The sequence below is a fragment of the Abrus precatorius genome, unplaced genomic scaffold, assembly GCF_003935025.1.
Source record: "Abrus precatorius isolate BTA unplaced genomic scaffold, Abrus_2018 Scaffold11, whole genome shotgun sequence".
In the NCBI taxonomy this organism is placed as follows: Eukaryota; Viridiplantae; Streptophyta; class Magnoliopsida; order Fabales; family Fabaceae; genus Abrus; species Abrus precatorius.
Genome location: NW_020874303.1, coordinates 26,714,010 through 26,730,752, shown reverse-complemented (window position 1 = coordinate 26,730,752; position 16,743 = coordinate 26,714,010). Strand labels below are relative to the sequence as shown.

The 16,743-nt window shown below is 29.5% G+C and overlaps 2 protein-coding genes and 1 non-coding gene across 3 annotated transcripts; all 3 read left to right on the top strand.

Annotated features, from left to right (window-relative positions):
- The first annotated feature begins 1,850 nt into the window (after window positions 1-1,850).
- On the top strand, window positions 1,851-3,263 carry LOC113855228 (zinc finger protein ZAT5). Its single transcript, XM_027486776.1, has one exon. The coding sequence runs from the start codon at window positions 2,001-2,003 to the stop codon at window positions 2,829-2,831; it is 831 nt and encodes a 276-aa protein (XP_027342577.1). The 5' UTR covers window positions 1,851-2,000; the 3' UTR covers window positions 2,832-3,263.
- A 3,318-nt stretch (window positions 3,264-6,581) lies between these two features.
- TRNAV-UAC lies at window positions 6,582-6,654 on the top strand. Its single transcript has one exon. It is a non-coding gene; the product is annotated as a tRNA-Val (tRNA).
- Window positions 6,655-10,592: 3,938 nt separating this feature from the next.
- Window positions 10,593-12,730, top strand: LOC113856538 (protein SENSITIVE TO PROTON RHIZOTOXICITY 2-like). Its single transcript, XM_027488392.1, has one exon. The coding sequence runs from the start codon at window positions 10,732-10,734 to the stop codon at window positions 11,986-11,988; it is 1,257 nt and encodes a 418-aa protein (XP_027344193.1). The 5' UTR covers window positions 10,593-10,731; the 3' UTR covers window positions 11,989-12,730.
- Window positions 12,731-16,743: the final 4,013 nt, after the last annotated feature.

Genomic DNA, 16,743 nt, shown 5'->3' with positions numbered 1-16,743 from the left:
ACCAAATGAAAGATGGTAGCAGCAAACAGTAATAATGTCAAGAGTGAAATGGGTATTCCAATCGATCGATTTCACAAGACACCAATAGGCAATAGTATTAGTGACATGCTACGTATAACTATTGATTTATAGTATATACATCAAATGCAGTGATTTGATGATTTTGGTTTCAGTGAATTATAGTCATCTACCGACGAAAATATATATAAATTATAAATAAATTTAATAAATAATAAAAATAATATATTAAAAAATATGTTACTAAGGGGTGTATGTTGTTACACATTAATGGGTAATACATTGCTCACCAACTAGTGGACCATGGCTTAGTATAGACGATTAAGTCAATGATTTGAGATCCACTTAATTAGTAACTAACGTTTTATTAAACCAACATTGGAGGACCACTCCCTGAGAATGAAATGCTTCAACCTCTTGCTCTCTTGGAGTCTCTACCTATACTAATAATATCAAAACAATATACATGCCTAATTGCCCTCTTAACCACCCTCGTCTCAAAATCGTACGGCTTTTGCTTTTACCTCTTTTAATTTTCCTTTATGATCGATCAATTCTTCATCTAACTATTATATCCAATAGTCTTAAAATACTGTTTAGTTTTCATTAGATTATGTGGTAGTGTGATTCATTCATTTATTAATTCAATTATTCCACCTCTATTTCTCTTTTTATTTGTGCATTTTCTACAATTTATTCTTTTTATCTTTCTTTTTATGAAAGATAATATAGTATGCTTGAATAATTATCAAGTTTGCAAGAATGTTAAACTATATATATCAAGTATGCAGGTAACAGCCAAAAAAAAAAAAAAAAAGAACAAACAAGCGTAAGTAACGATCTTTTGCAAAGCACATTCTCGTTGATAATGAAACGAAGTCTTCTTTACAAGGCAAATTAAGCCATGATTTGATTAGCTTTGATATCCCATTCGGCATGAAATCATTAACATCGGGTTAGCAATAAATGATTATTATGACAGATTGGCTGAAACCCGAAGCCCTGGACGTAGCTTTAAGCAGAAGATTAATTCTAATTAAGCAAGTTAATCAAGGTAGCACCATTGAAAATAGAAACCGTCCTAAAGTGCTTATGTCATATACTTGTATGCTACATATACGCTCCTTACTCCACAGTCCTAAACCGAATCCTATACTTAATCACATGCCACTCATATCGTGTTTGCTTGAAAGCCACCCGGATCTCTAATCACTCAATTTGGATTAGTACTTTTCTTTCAAAGTAAACTAAATCACGGAATGACATGCTTTTAAGTCTTAACGTGCCATGTTTGCTTTAATGGGTTTGTGTAAGTTGTTACCCTCCCTTTAGTGCACCTAAACAATCGTTTAACCAAAGAGAGAGTGAAACCGATTCACAACGTTAACATTTAACAACAACATTTTCTTTCTTAAAACCTAATTAATTAATCTTAATTACTCGCAAGCCATAATCACACACTATTGACATGCTCCCACTCATTAAGTTTAAACATTAATGGCAAAATACAAAGCATGTTTAATCATTGATGAATGATACGCATGCAGTACGAGCAGTGTGTGTGGATCGACCCAGTGTGCAAGGCACAAACTTTCGGAAAAATTAAAATATTCTTTCATAAAAAGTACTCACACCCTGGGCAACATGAGTAATAGTAAAACATAAAGAGGGGCAAAAAGTGTGGTCATGATTGAAGCGTAAATCCACGCGCGAAGAAAGACGCGTGGAAAAAGGAAAAACTTTTCTTGTTAGTAACACTTCCAAGGTTGGAAAAGCAAGGAAGATTTTGGGTTTGTAACAAAAACCTCTTTGTTGCTCCTTCACTACCAATATATATATAACCTGTTCACACACTCCTCTTACACATAACTTGTCTCTTTCTCTCTCTTACTATTTCTTCATCTTCCCTTGCATGTATTCATAGACATCGATCAATAATCACTGTTTGATTAATTGTCTTGTCTCAGTTTCGATACCATATAATGTTGTCAGAAATGGACATGGGTACGGAGGAACTCGTGCTGGGGTCTTGTAACCACGACACGACCCAGATAGCAAAAGGGAAACGCACGAAGCGGCGCGTGAGGCCTTTGTCTCCTTGTGCCACCGCCATGACTTCTAGCTGTTCGAGTGGCGGTGGGTCGTTTTCATCTACCACCTTTGAAGGAACTGACCAAGAAGAAGAAGACATGGCTAATTGTTTGATTCTTCTAGCACAAGGAAGAGGAGGGGATGATTCTGATCACAAACACCACCAACAACAACTTGAACATGTTCATGGTGTTGATGTTAAGACTAACAGCAATATGGGTAGCACCAAAATCAATTTTTATGTTTATGAGTGCAAAACATGTAACCGAACATTCCCTTCTTTTCAAGCACTAGGTGGCCACAGAGCAAGTCACAAGAAACCCAAGGTAATAGAGGGAAATCGCAAGTCTTTGATTGCTTGTGATTTTGAAGAAGCTAAACAAAGCCATGTTAGGATTTCCCTTCAATTGGGGTGTGGTAATAGTAATAATAGAGGTGGCAACAAGTCCAAGATTCACGAGTGTTCCATTTGTGGGTCAGAATTCACTTCGGGGCAAGCACTGGGTGGTCACATGAGGAGGCACAGAGCTTCTAACAATAATGGTGCTGTTCACAACGCTTTTGATGCTGGTGTTGAAGTTAAGCCTCGGAATGTTCTAGAATTGGATCTTAATCTTCCGGCGCCGGAGGATGATGTCCGGGAGTCTAAGTTTCAGTTTCCGGCGAATCAAAGTTCTATGGTGCTGTCGGCTGCTCCGGCTTTGGTGGGTTGCCATTATTAGGCGCCAGGGTGGGAATTGGATGAAGGGGGCAAAAAAAGTTATATTATTTGATCAATGATCATTGTGAATTATTAGCTTTATTTTAATTTACAATTATTCTTAATTATCGATTCTTTGGAATTTTTTTTTTGGGTTTATTAATAATTTCCCATTTGGATGACCTACTTGTTCAAGTTTTGGAATACTTTGAGTAAGTAAGTGGTTAGTGTTCATGGTTGCCTTTCATTCACGAAAAGTGAGTCATAGAGCATCTTTATTTCTTTTTTTTAATCTTTTTAAAAAATTTAATGTTTTGGGTCTGTATCTGGTTCTAGTTTGGATTTTATTCAGAGATAGTGATGTGTAATACTGAAGAGCAGGAGGAGATAGATGTAGTAGTGGCATGGATGGGCATGGCTAGGGTTTGGTTGCACCACCACCACAACCAAAGTTATGGAATAGGCTTCTTTTATGGCTTTTTATTATTATTATTCTAATAAAGTTTAAAATATCCTTTTCTCTTTCAGTCTCAATCTTCCTCAGTTCTCGCTCACTCTATCTACCACACTCACTCTGTTTTATATTTTTTGTTTAAGAAAAATGGACGGGCAAATTAAAGTATAACTGAGTTTCAAGAATGTCACTGTGCCATTAGTACACTCAATTATTTTAATAAAATCCACTAATAAGCTAAAAAGTGTTACCTCCTATGCATATTTCCCTGGTCCACCACCACCCCTTTTTCTATATACTCCTTATTTTATCTTTAAGCGTAAGAATTTCACCTAATTAACCAATTTAATTTATTGTTGTTTTTATATTATATAATATTAAAACTGAGTAAATTAGCTAGTTTCGTGATTATCTCATGGAAGTTGCAGCCATACAAAGTTGATGCTCCCAAGAAAGATACTGCTGACTCTCACACCACAAACATATGATTGGGAGCTATACTATGGTCCACTATTTGGACCCATCATCCATACCCTTTATCTCTCTTTCTAGTTTCTAGTTATAAGCTTTCAGCCTTATTTATGTAGTTCACAGAATGAAGATGAGAAAAGGACCCAACAAATGACAACATTTCTATTTTTTCTCTTCCATGAAAAATAACAAAATGAGAATCGATATACACAAATGGAATTAATTTGTCTGAGCTAGACACAAGGGCACATATGTGAACATGTATTATACAATAAAAGTGAAAAAGAGAGAGATAGATGGAAGACTATAAAGTCACTTACACTGGCCACTTATCTAAAGTTAGTTATGTGCACGTTTTGGTGAATACTGGTAAGCGAAGCATGTGGACACATACGTTGCGTGAGGTGTCCGAATGCATAAGAAATGGGATAGAAGTGATCACTCATTGACATTAGCACATGTAGGTTGGGAAGTTCTCTCCATGTCTTGTAACCTCCCATTACATATTCTCTTTTAAATTAATTCATTATAATATTCTTATCATACTCAAAAGGGAACTTCATTATACCCTAATACTATAATATTAAATCATTGCTTTGCTTGTGTTTGTTAATTAGGCCTATCCTAATTTCTGGTCACTCAACTATCTCTAGTCTTTACTTCAACTTTTTTCCAATTATTTCCCCAATATTGCCATGAAACTCGCCATAATATGAGGACATGCCCAATATCAATTCGTTTCATTTTTCAAAGTAAAACAGAACCCAGATTTTTCTCCCTATTATGTAAGATGAACCCAAACAAAACCCCTGTTATGTACTAAGTTTTTTTTTTTTCTTTGCTTCTTTGCGTGCTCAAAATGACCAGAGTTTCATCATTCCTCAATTACCAGTCATGGAGAGACAAGGCCTGGTATGCTGAGATGTCTATGTCCTTTTCAGTTAAAAAAGAAAAAAGGGGAATAACGAGTATTTTGAGTTCTAATATTATATTCATTAATGAGATGCACACGTTATTCGTATCACATCATTTTCACAAAATTTTCCTTTTAGATAATAAAAACACACAACCACACATAGAAATGACATGTGTACACCATGTTGATATTTTCTCTTGTGTAAATTTAGAGTATTGCCCTTAACGATTTAATTTTTAAGTTAGAGTTAATATGGTAATTCACGTTCAATTTAATTGTCATACCACATATCACAATCTAATTTCCACGCGATTAGAGTGAATAAGAATTTTCCTATCTTAAAGTGGCTTGTCGTGCCTTCCAATCTCAACAGTTGAATGGTTGTGATTGAATAGCTTGGGAGTATATAAAGTTGTGTAAGAAAATACTCAACCAAACTAAAGCATGGATTGTGTAGTTGTTATCCTCTTTGCTTTCACGAGGTATATTTGTAGTAGAAATTGGTTTACAGTTTGGAGATACAGACAATTAAGTGCTTCCAATGCATGAGTTGGTTTACTATGTGGCTTATTGCCTCTATTTTGTAAGCTAGCCCATGACCAAAAAAGTTGGCATTGCCTTCTCATTTCACTTCTATTTGTGTTATTAGTGTTGAGCAAATTTCCACTCAACCGAATAATTGCTTCACTTTGCTTAATCCTCTATTTAGTATTGACAATCAACAGGATTTGGTTCAAGAATGTCATAACCAAACCATTGATTATTAGTTCATTACTACTAATTGGGGGTTTGGTATCCAGCGACGGAACAATTAATAAATGTGGATTTAATTTCCCTCTTTCCCATTATTTTAGTGGTAGTTCTTACTTTGGTGGAATGTGGCTACCTAAGATCTACCTCACTGGTTTGGGTTTGGTTGGCTTAATTTCCATAGATATAAATGAAAGTTACTCGCTGAAAAGAATTGCTGAGTAGATTTAAACATTGCTTACAAAAAAAAATGTGTGGGTGTGGTAATTAACACATGCTTAGTGGTATTATTAGCAAATTAAAGTTACTAATAACGAAATTAACGATTGCATTTTGCTAACCATAATCAAGATTGAGTTCTAAATTGTTAGAGGAATTGTGAAGTGAAGTGAAGTGAGTAGCTAGCTGGAATCATTAGCAATTATAATGCCAATTGTTTAACGTTTGAGTTAAGCTAAGGAAAACTAAAACCTTTGAGATGCATGTATCCGTGCATTAGTTCAGATAGTTACAAGTTTGTTGGCCAAGATTTGTCCAAACTCCAACCAGGCCATGTCTATAAACTTTGGAATATTAGGTAATAAAATTGATGTTTGAAAGTAGTATAATTTAATTCGTTAATTCTCATTTTATTATTGAAACGTAATAAGCGTCAAAATTAATAATCCAAGTATCATAATCAAATTATTGTTTCTAACTCAAATTTACAACTAAAACAGAAAATTTTACTTAAAATAAAAAAATTTAAATTTATCTTCCTCAAATTGTAGTTTCACATATTGTAAACCATATTAATTTTTATCGGATCTTCGCTGAACGTTTTCCTTTATGCCTTTGAAATTATTTCATATATTAACTGTATCACAAACCCTAACATATTTGAATAGAATATGACATTTTGGAGTCTAACTATAAAAAATCAGTAGAGGAGTGAATTTGTTAAATTTTATAAATGAAAAAAAAAAATAGAAAATTAAGGTACATGTAGTCAAAATTAAAGAGATAAAAAATAATAATTCAACTTAATTTTGAAATTCATCTGCATCTAAAATTTTGAATTTTTGGAATTTTTTTATTTCTTCAATTTAAAAAATTATTTCACTTTTTATATACGTTTTTTTTTTCTCTGCGAAAAAATAAGTAACATAATAAAAACATTAGTAAGATCTAAAAAAGAACTTGTTGCTGTGGTGTAGTGGTTATCACGTCAGTCTTACACACTGAAGGTCCCCAGTTCGATCCTGGGCAGCAACATCAACATTGTTTTAACCATCATTTACTGTGCACAACTGCTTGTTTAGATTGTTAATTTTCAAGCAAATAATCTTTTTTATTTTTTTAAATTTTTGTATTTTTATTTCAAAAAGAAAATAAATATCATCTTCGTGACCTGTGTTGTGTTAACATGTTATCATTGACATTTTTCCTCCACTTATTATCATTTCTTTATGTAAATTTTTTGAATTTTGGGACAGGCATAAGTTCCATTTTGCATGAATCTGAGGACAAATTTTTCGTACATTTCTTCTCCAACTAATATATATATATATGAAAAATGTATTTGCTGGACAAAGACAAAGGTCTAGAAGCCATTGTCAAATGTAACGCCATTGCACAAATATAATACCTACAAGTGTAAAGACTTACTTTGAGCTAATAATTTGAAAAGAGAAAGATAACAGCATTCATAATACCATATTATATCAGGGAAATTGACAAATGATCTCAATAAATTACACAAGATTTTGGAGGGCTGGGCTGGCAAATTTGAGCAAGGAAAGTTCTGCAAGCCAACCCTTTGGTCCCTTCTTTAATAATAACATATCAAAAATAAAAATTTGATTTTCTACTTTTTTGGTATTTTGTGTCAAAGGGATTAGAAACATCCACCAATGCCATGGGTGAATGAAAACTAAGTAAGAAAATAAGTGAAAATAAAACAAAAAGGAAAAGGAAATTTTTTTATGTTATTCATGTTGATATAATAATGGCAATGTAAGTTTATTCTTGTTTAGAGTACTGAGTTCTTACTGGTTCTTAAAATTGTTAGATATAAACTGATAACTTGTTGACTTATTTATTGTATGAATGTAATTTTAATGCCTTGTTTTCATAAAACCAAAAAATAATCTCACCTATATGACAAATTTATGATTTGCAGTTAAATTTATATTTATATCATTAGAAAATATATGATCCAATGACCCGTTAATTTTATTTTATAACCATATTTAAAGAGTTATATTTTTCTTCAAAATGTATTATTCTATTATCTATACTATCTACTATCTACCATTATTATCATTTTCTTTTTTTTATCATTCATTTCTTTATAAATGTCAATTATAAAACACCATCACGTTTAATCAAAATTACTTATTTTGTAAAAAAAGATTCTATGATATTTGTTCTTTTATTTTCAAATCATATTATCAAAATAAAAAAATTTCCTTTTTCAAGCAGCTCTTTTAAATAGGTTTTTCAAAAAATCTATATTAAAAATCTATTTTAAGAAACTATTTCAAATTAAAGAAAATACCTTTTTATAATTGCAACTAAACACAGATCAATATCTACTTAAATAAAAATTTATAAAAATGAAATCACTTTTTTTAATCTTAAACAAAGGGTATTAATAGTACTAGGTGCTAAAATTAAAGAATGGAGGCTTGAATTTGCGATATTAATTAGCTGGAAATTACAAGGAGCAGACCCTAAACTTGTAATATTGGGCTTGTGATTGTGGGACAGTGGAATGAGTTGTTGCTTCTTGTTGTGAGGTGACTGATGAAATGAGTAACAGAGACAAAATGTCAATGAATTAGAGTATGGAATGTTATCTGTGGCTATTGCATCTGGAAAACGACCCTAATTTAATTAGCTATGTGCATGCACATGACACTGGAACACCCTCTATCACTCTGTCACGAGGATGATCGAATGAAACTTTTTTTTTTTTTTTTGTGGACCCAAACAAAGAAAATAGCATTATTAAGTAAAAAAGTTAATTTTATGTAACTTTACAAGTCTTGCTAAATTTTAAATAAGATAAAAACATGTAAAACTTTATTAACATTTCTTATTGGAAAATTGATAAAACGTTCTTTTTGAGGAAAAATGTAATAAGTTGTTTTTTTTAGTATATTCTGACCTTTTAGAATTTGCAGTTATAAAAAGTGAGGCTTAGCCCAATGTATAAAAGAAGGATAACTCCTCTCTCTTTTTGTCTTTCAAAATATGAGACGTTATTAATTTCTTTACCAGTTTTTAAAGATGAATCGTCATTATCATTGCTTTTTGATGATTCGCACCACTTTAATTTGCTGTAAATTCGTATAGATGTTTTAAAGAGTTTAGAATCTATGACTTTTAAATTTTAAAATTATTATATTTAAGTAATATTATTAATTGATTGATTATGTTTTCTTTGACTATAATATCTATTTTAATTGATTGATACCTTTCTAAAGTTATTTTATTGACACATTCAATGTCATTAATTATAAGTATATTTTATTATTGATATATATTCTAAAATATGTTATAAAAAAAAGAGATTTCCTTATGTTAAACATGGTGTTCCTCTCATTCTTATAATATCTTTTATAATATCTCATACTATTAATTATTAATAATTTTTAAAATTGGTTGTAGAAATATTAAATTTTGGTTTTAAATATTATGAAATTTTTGTTGAGTGTGTAGAAAACCATACTTTTTTTTCCTTTTAAAATTTATGAATTATAGTTGCTTAAGAAACTAGATTAGTCGATGATTAATTTTTATTTGTTTGATAAGATAGGAGTGTGGCTCACTGTCATCAAATGGGTTGAAGTAGGACAGATTCAAATAAATTTAGGTGTTTTATGTTTTGGAGAGGTCAAAATCAACGCCTCTTATCATTTCTGGAATCCGTTGACTATCACCACATGAAGGTCTTTTGTCCCTGAAGCAACTAATAAATGTTCAACTTTTTTAAAAAATAAAAATGATTTTCTTAAGGATTGAGTTTAAGTATTTTAAAAAACAAAAAATTTAATTTAAATAATATCATATTAAAAATATAAAAATATGTTAAATTTTTAATAAGTATTTTAAATTATTTAAGCTCAATTTTAAAAAATAAATTTAACGAAATTGAAAGAAAACCTATGATAAACAAATTTCATAAGAATGAAATATTATATCCATTAAAATTATGGGATCATTTACTTAAAACCATGTGAAAACTATACTTTTAGAAATTTTATGAATTCGTTCATTATAACCATTTTGTAAAGATTATTGAAACATACTAAAATAATTTTAAAATATTATACAAGCATATTATATTCATCTAATTATCAGATCAAACAGAGAAATTTGCTTAATAGCATATGCAGTTCATGAACGTCAAGCTGATCTTGATGAAGAATAAAAGATGGCATGGACTGAAATGGATAATTAACTGGGCTGGATTATTGCGAGATCACATGAGTTTTTATTGTTTTATAATGGGCCGGGCCGGGTCAGTTTATATACGCCATGCCATAATGAAATTTGATGCATTCTCCAAGCAAAAAAGCATGACGCATTGACATGTCTTTTGAATAAGATTGTTCATAGGAAATCGGAAAATTCCAAACCCTGCGCATAGATTTACTAGATAAGCCTATAACAATTAAATAAATAACAAGACACAAATTGTATTTTTATTCTTCTGATGAAGGAGTGAAAGAGACAGCCAGAAGCATAAAGCATGAGGCTTTCAACTTATAAGATTTAAGCAACCCATAGTATTAAAATATATGTTCGATTTTGTTGTTGTGAGTCTTTTAGAGTTAAATTTAAATAACTAATAATAATAATGATTTTTTATTAAAAATAAAATACATTTATTTAATAAAAATTAATTAATTTTTTAATTGTTTATCCTAGAAGTAAGTTAAACATTTTTAATGTTTATTCAACGTTTAAAAACTTAATGCTGGGGAGTCCAATAAAGTTACACCCCGTTCTGGTCTCTGTCTGTCACTTGCAATTTCTTTTTAATTTTGAATGAAGAAAAATGGCCCCACTGAGAGATAGGGTGCATGCAAGGGAGGTCGTAAGTGGGGATGAACTTCAACTTATATCTCTCAGTTGACTTCTCTCTCTCTCTCTTATTTTCACACTATCATAATACCCTCATACATATATGTTAATGTGCTATTATTCTACCTAGGCTAGTTCATATAAACAAAAACTAGGCATATATGCTCTCAATATATTTATATCTTTCTCTGAACCAAGAAACTCAACCAATCCTCAGAGAACGGCTTGCAAATACTGTTGAAAGAAGATACATAGGCAATGATTTCAAGGGCCACATCAGGTTTCCAAAGTGTGCATCAAGGGATTCAGATGTTCCCTGACCCCGACGATTTGGTGTCTCCCTCTATGGAAATAAACTCTGCCTCAGCAGGTTCACACTCAAGTTCCCTTCTGTTCAATCTCTCTGTGCTCAAGGACAAGCTTAGTCAAGTGCAGACCCTGGTTGGTGTTATTCTCTCACCAAATCAAAGCCTACCCGAGTCAACATCCATGGCCATATCCAGCATGAACTCCACAATCCAAGAGATCCTTGTGACTGCCACATCAATGATGTTCACTTGCCAACAAATGGCTCTCGCTAGTAATATCCCACCAGGTACAACTACTACTTGCACCAACCAATTGCATAGCCAAGACAAGTTGCCTAACTCAAATTTTTGCACCAATAGAAGTGTGCTTAGTAACATAGGTGCAGATATTAGAGGTCAGGAGGGTTTATTTTCTAGTACTGAATCAGAGGCACTGGATTGGTTTGGTGAAAGCTATAATAATAATGATAATAATAATAATAATAATAACAATGATAATAGTTTTAACTGTAAGATTAAGGAGGATGATACAGGCGTTGCAATTAGTGAAAACAATAATAGTAGGGGAGGATTGTCTCCGAGGGATGAACCTAATGAAGGTTATAATAGAGGGATTTCAACAAAGAATAGTGATATTGTTGAATTGGATGCTGCGGATTTGTTGGCTAAGTACACACACTATTGCCAAGTTTGTGGTAAAGGGTTTAAGCGTGACGCAAATTTGAGGATGCACATGAGAGCTCATGGAGATGAGTACAAGACTAATGCTGCTTTGAGTAACCCAATCAAGAATAGGGGAAGCTTGGAAGGGGGTAGGGAGTGTTTGATGAGTATGAAACCCAAGAAATATTCATGTCCCCAAGAAGGGTGTAGGTGGAACCAAAAGCATGCCAAGTTCCAACCATTGAAATCTATGATTTGTGCAAAGAATCACTACAAGAGAAGCCACTGCCCCAAGATGTACGTGTGCAAGAGGTGCAGCCAGAAGCAGTTCTCGGTGCTTTCTGATTTGAGGACACATGAGAAGCACTGTGGTGATCTCAAGTGGCAGTGTTCGTGTGGCACTACGTTTTCTAGGAAAGACAAGCTTATGGGTCATGTTGCTTTGTTCGTGGGGCACCAACCAGCCATCAGCAATGGCTTGTCATACTCGGGTAAAGTGGAACAGCACACATTGCAAATGCAGATTGATGGTTGTTCAAGATAATATTTTGGTCTTTATGATCATTGATCTTAAAGAGGTGCTCTCCCAGCTTCATCACACTAATATTATTATATCTCCTTCGTACTGTCAATACAAACTTTTTCATGCAAAATTTTACCAACTTATCTCACCGGATAAGTAACTTAATTTATCCCACCTAAAGTAATCACATTTTATCTATAAAAAATTAATATAATTTTCAATATAAAATGTCTTAATTTTATTAATTTATCTAAAATATTTTTTTTTATTCTATTGAATAATTTAATTAGACAAACTCTTTCGTGCAAATATATATACTTCAAAAGAAAAACTGGGACTAGGTATCTCCTTTCTAGAGGTCGGGTATTAATTCAGATTTTCATCTATATAATTTTAGGTGCATGCAGATTATATATTTATACCATCTGGGATTAATTGTGCATGCCTTGGAGATTTCTCTGGTCTATAGTTGCATATGATTTGCCACAGTAGATTGTGCGCTGACATGGCACTTTGGGATCTTGGAATGGATAGTATTTTGCCTTGCACTAGCTTCTTGAACGGTATTTCTTTAATCGATCTATAACTATAAGGTTACTAAGCATTATCTTGTTATATGTATATACTCTCTCTCTCTCTCTCTCTTTTAATGGTCTCGGTTTTACTGATTACTCTGTAATTATATTCCTTTAAAGTGAGTAAAAAAGTGTGTTTTTACTTTTGAATTATTTAGTGAGCACAATTAAAAAAAAAAGTCATATGTTACCCGTTAATCACTTTGTATATGTAGATTTTATATAACAAAATGTAATCTGTTAAAAAAAAGGTGTTAGAATATGGAAACCATGAAAATACTGAAAACAATGTTATTCTCTTTCAGTGTTTTTTACACAATTTTTTAAGGATGAGAAATAAAATAAAATTTATGATTAAAGTGAAAAAAAAAATATTTTTTAAAACTAAGCAACCCGTAAACTTTCAATCGAGACAGACTAAAGCACTAATTGTTAATGTACATATTAGTTTTAGTAAAGTGGTTCACTTATTAAATTGAAGTTTCGAAAACACAAATTCCTTAATTTTAAAACAAGCTTGCTGTAGATAAGTTTTCTTTTTGGATAGTCCTTGGCGTTGTCTAACACTGAATAGTGCATGGGAGATTTGTAACTCTATCCATGAGAATAATTAATAATGTTGTAATCGAAGTTCGTGCATAAACTATGACACGTATAAAATGATAGTTCATGTGATGGCTTTGCTCTAAGTTGGAAGCTTTAACTCTTGGACTAGCTTGTTCACGTATCACACCAATTTTTAACACTCCTAATCTTCATTTTATCACAGTGACATTGACGTTAATTATTTTTACATATTTAACTAAAGTCGATATTCTTATATTATTGTTTACACGTACACTTAATTACAAAATATTTTAAATTGAATGTAGTGATATATAAAAGAAGAGAAAAAATAGTTAATCTTGATGAAAACATCAGTTTCGAATTAGCAAGAAATTGACCTTGAAAGATTTTATTAGCAGTGAGTTTGTACTTCAATCCACCATGCATGCAGCTTATGGGTACTTAATTTGGTCAAACAAAAATTCCATCGCTTACACTGCAAAATCTTCCTATCAAATAGTGATTCTGTAAAAAGAACAAGGGATATAGAAACTTGGTTTTATTGGGGACATGAGACTATGATTTTCTCGTAACCAAATTGTTCTTGCAAGTCTTAATTACGTGACAATTTTATTGAACGATTTTGTTTTAGCAATATCTGACTTTAGCAATATTATTGCTAGCCTTATCTATCGAAAGGATTTGGAGTTGGGAGTAGGTTAAAGAATTAGGAGTTGCATGTTATATTACAAAGAAATTACCAAAAAAATTTTTTTTAACAATATTGATTTGTTCTTTAATATATTTTATAAATATAATTAAATGTATATAAAAATGACTAAATATCATGTAAATCTATATAACTAAATTTGTTGAAAATATTAAAAAATTTATGAGGAGTGTTAAGAATAAATTATGTACTATATTTTTTATTATAAATTAAAATTTATTAAAATTTTTAAAGATATAAAAATGAATCATTAAATTATGAATAAAAATAACACTTGCGTAATTTTTGTAATTTTTAATAAAATCTAATCAATAACTCTATAATCTTAAAAAAAGTATTACTATTTTTTATCGAACTATATTATTAATGTTTCTATGGTAAATTGAAGCAAACCTAGCGTATATGCAGTTTGGATTTTTATTTTATTTTTTTAACAATCTGGACAAAGGTGATAAAATTAATTACTTAACTCATATGGTTATCCTGTTATAGGCGGTGAATGTAGTCTAAATTTATTTTAGATTCTTAAAAATAATACTTAGAACACATAAAATATAATTTTTTGTAATTTTAATAAATATAACTCACGTTAAATTTGATTAAATAGAGTTTTAAAAAAACATATTTCATTTGAGTTTAAAATTTAAATTTAAGCCATATATTATCAGGTATGTTTAAACCAATTCAACTGAGCAAGTTTATTTTATCTGCTCTAAATTTGAGTGACATCTTACACGTTATTTATGTATATTAATTGAGTTAGTGCTTTTCTATATATAAATTTATTAGAATCAATTATGAAGGAACTATTGTTAATTAAATTTATTAAAATACCTACTTATATTAATATAAATGACATTTTATATTCAAGGATTTGTTTTCTCTGAATTTAGTCGAAGACTTTATTTAAAAATAACTTATAATTGTTGATAAAAGAATGATTAAAATTGTAATAAAAATCAATCACATGTAATTCTGTATAACAAATTTTGAAATGTATTACGAGCTGAAACTTTAATTTTCTAACTAATAATCATTAATGAACTTTATTTTTTAAAGTGCCTTTTTTTACTTTAAAAATATAAAATCTGTTATTATAATACATATTTTTGTTGAAAAGTATACATTTGTATTTTATAAAATAAAACAAGTTTTTTTTTTTATGCTCTAATATCCCCATATTAATTATCTTTTTTGCTACAAATAAATATTATTAATAAATTATTATATTTTTATATTAACTATTTTATGTTTATCTGATTGCCATTTTTTATTTATCCTTTTTTTATTACGTTATCAATTACTTTACTTAATTTATTTTTATGCCTGTTTCTTTTCACTTTATACCTTAAAAGCAAGTGTCAAACACACGCATATAACAAGTATGATTTTTATATTAATTATCATAAAAATAATAATTTATATTTGATTTACAGAAAAAAAATATACTATACTATTAATACATTTTAATTAAATTGATATTTTTATATACGATTAACGTCCATCTCTTTTCTTAATTTCAATCTAACCCTATGTCTAGTTTTGATTGCAAATAAAAAAAGGGTGCGATCACATCTCATTTCACATCAACACCAATCAAACGTCATATTCTCACATAATTATAATAAATTATTAAATTAGAGTCGTCATAAATTACCTATTTGCTTCTTTGGTGATGAAGTTCCATTATTTCTTTTTCTAATGGGTAATAAATCTGTTCTCCTTGATTCTCAACAATAATATGTAAGATTTTGGTTATGTTGCATAAAATGGATAAAATTTGTGAGTTTGTAACTTTTAAATATAAAGTTAATTAAAAATTGTGAATTTATAGATGAAAGTTTATAGTTATATAAATAATTTATGAAATTAATTATATTAAATGATTTAAAAGGATATATAATATTATATTAATATAAATTAAAATTAAATATAATTTATTTTAATACATCTTATTAATGAATATAATACTATTAATTTAAACAATAATTTCATTTTATTTTTAAGATTAATTTTAATATATTATATCAATAAAGAATATATAATTTAATTTAAATAATTTATTTACTTAATTAATTTTTATTTAACAAAATTTACTATTAATTATTAATAATAAAAATATTATGATAACAAAACTATCAATAATAAGTGGTATTCCTTTTCGAAAATTTTTAACATCAAACTTTTCCTCTATAATAATATATAATCATTAAATCAAACAAAATATTATATTTTATAATTTATTTTTTAATATAAAATATATTTAAATAAAAAATAATTGAAGAAAAAAATGTGATAAATAATTTTTAAAAAAATAAAGATATAGTAAAAATATTAATAAATAGTTTTTAAAAGTTAAAATTTTTTTAGATAATTTTTAAAAGATAGAAACTTCTTTTATTTTATATTTATTTAACAACTTCGTTGACCAAACGCTACAAATTATTTTTATCAAATAAAGTTATCAACTAAATCTTTAATTACTCATTTATTTTAAGTAAAATTAATTTTTAATAAAAATATAAATGATCAAATAATATATATATAAATTATTTAATTATATATTTTTATAACAAAATGTACAAAAATATGTTTTCAACGTGAAAACAAATAACACTATCTCAGTTTCATATTTGTTGTATAATCAGTGCAACATTTTTACATTCTAAAAGGACAAAGACGATATACTTTTAATAATAAAAGAAAAGAGAAACATACACATTTGCTTAGAAGACAGTTTTCTTTATTATTAAAATAGGGTGTTTTTTGGCTTTATTTGCGTGCACTTCAGTTAATTAATTTACTTTAGCTATTACCGTCCATGACAAGTGTTTCGTGCCTTATTAATATAATAATAGTTAGCAACCTTTCTGCAAATTAGAATAATAAGATTATATTATAGTTTAATCTTTTAAAGGTGTTTGA

Excerpts from the sequence above, each read along its gene's own strand:
- LOC113855228 (XM_027486776.1), top strand. The coding sequence starts at position 2,001 with ATGTTGTCAGAAATGGACATGGGTACGGAGGAACTCGTGCTGGGGTCT.
- LOC113856538 (XM_027488392.1), top strand. The coding sequence starts at position 10,732 with ATGATTTCAAGGGCCACATCAGGTTTCCAAAGTGTGCATCAAGGGATT.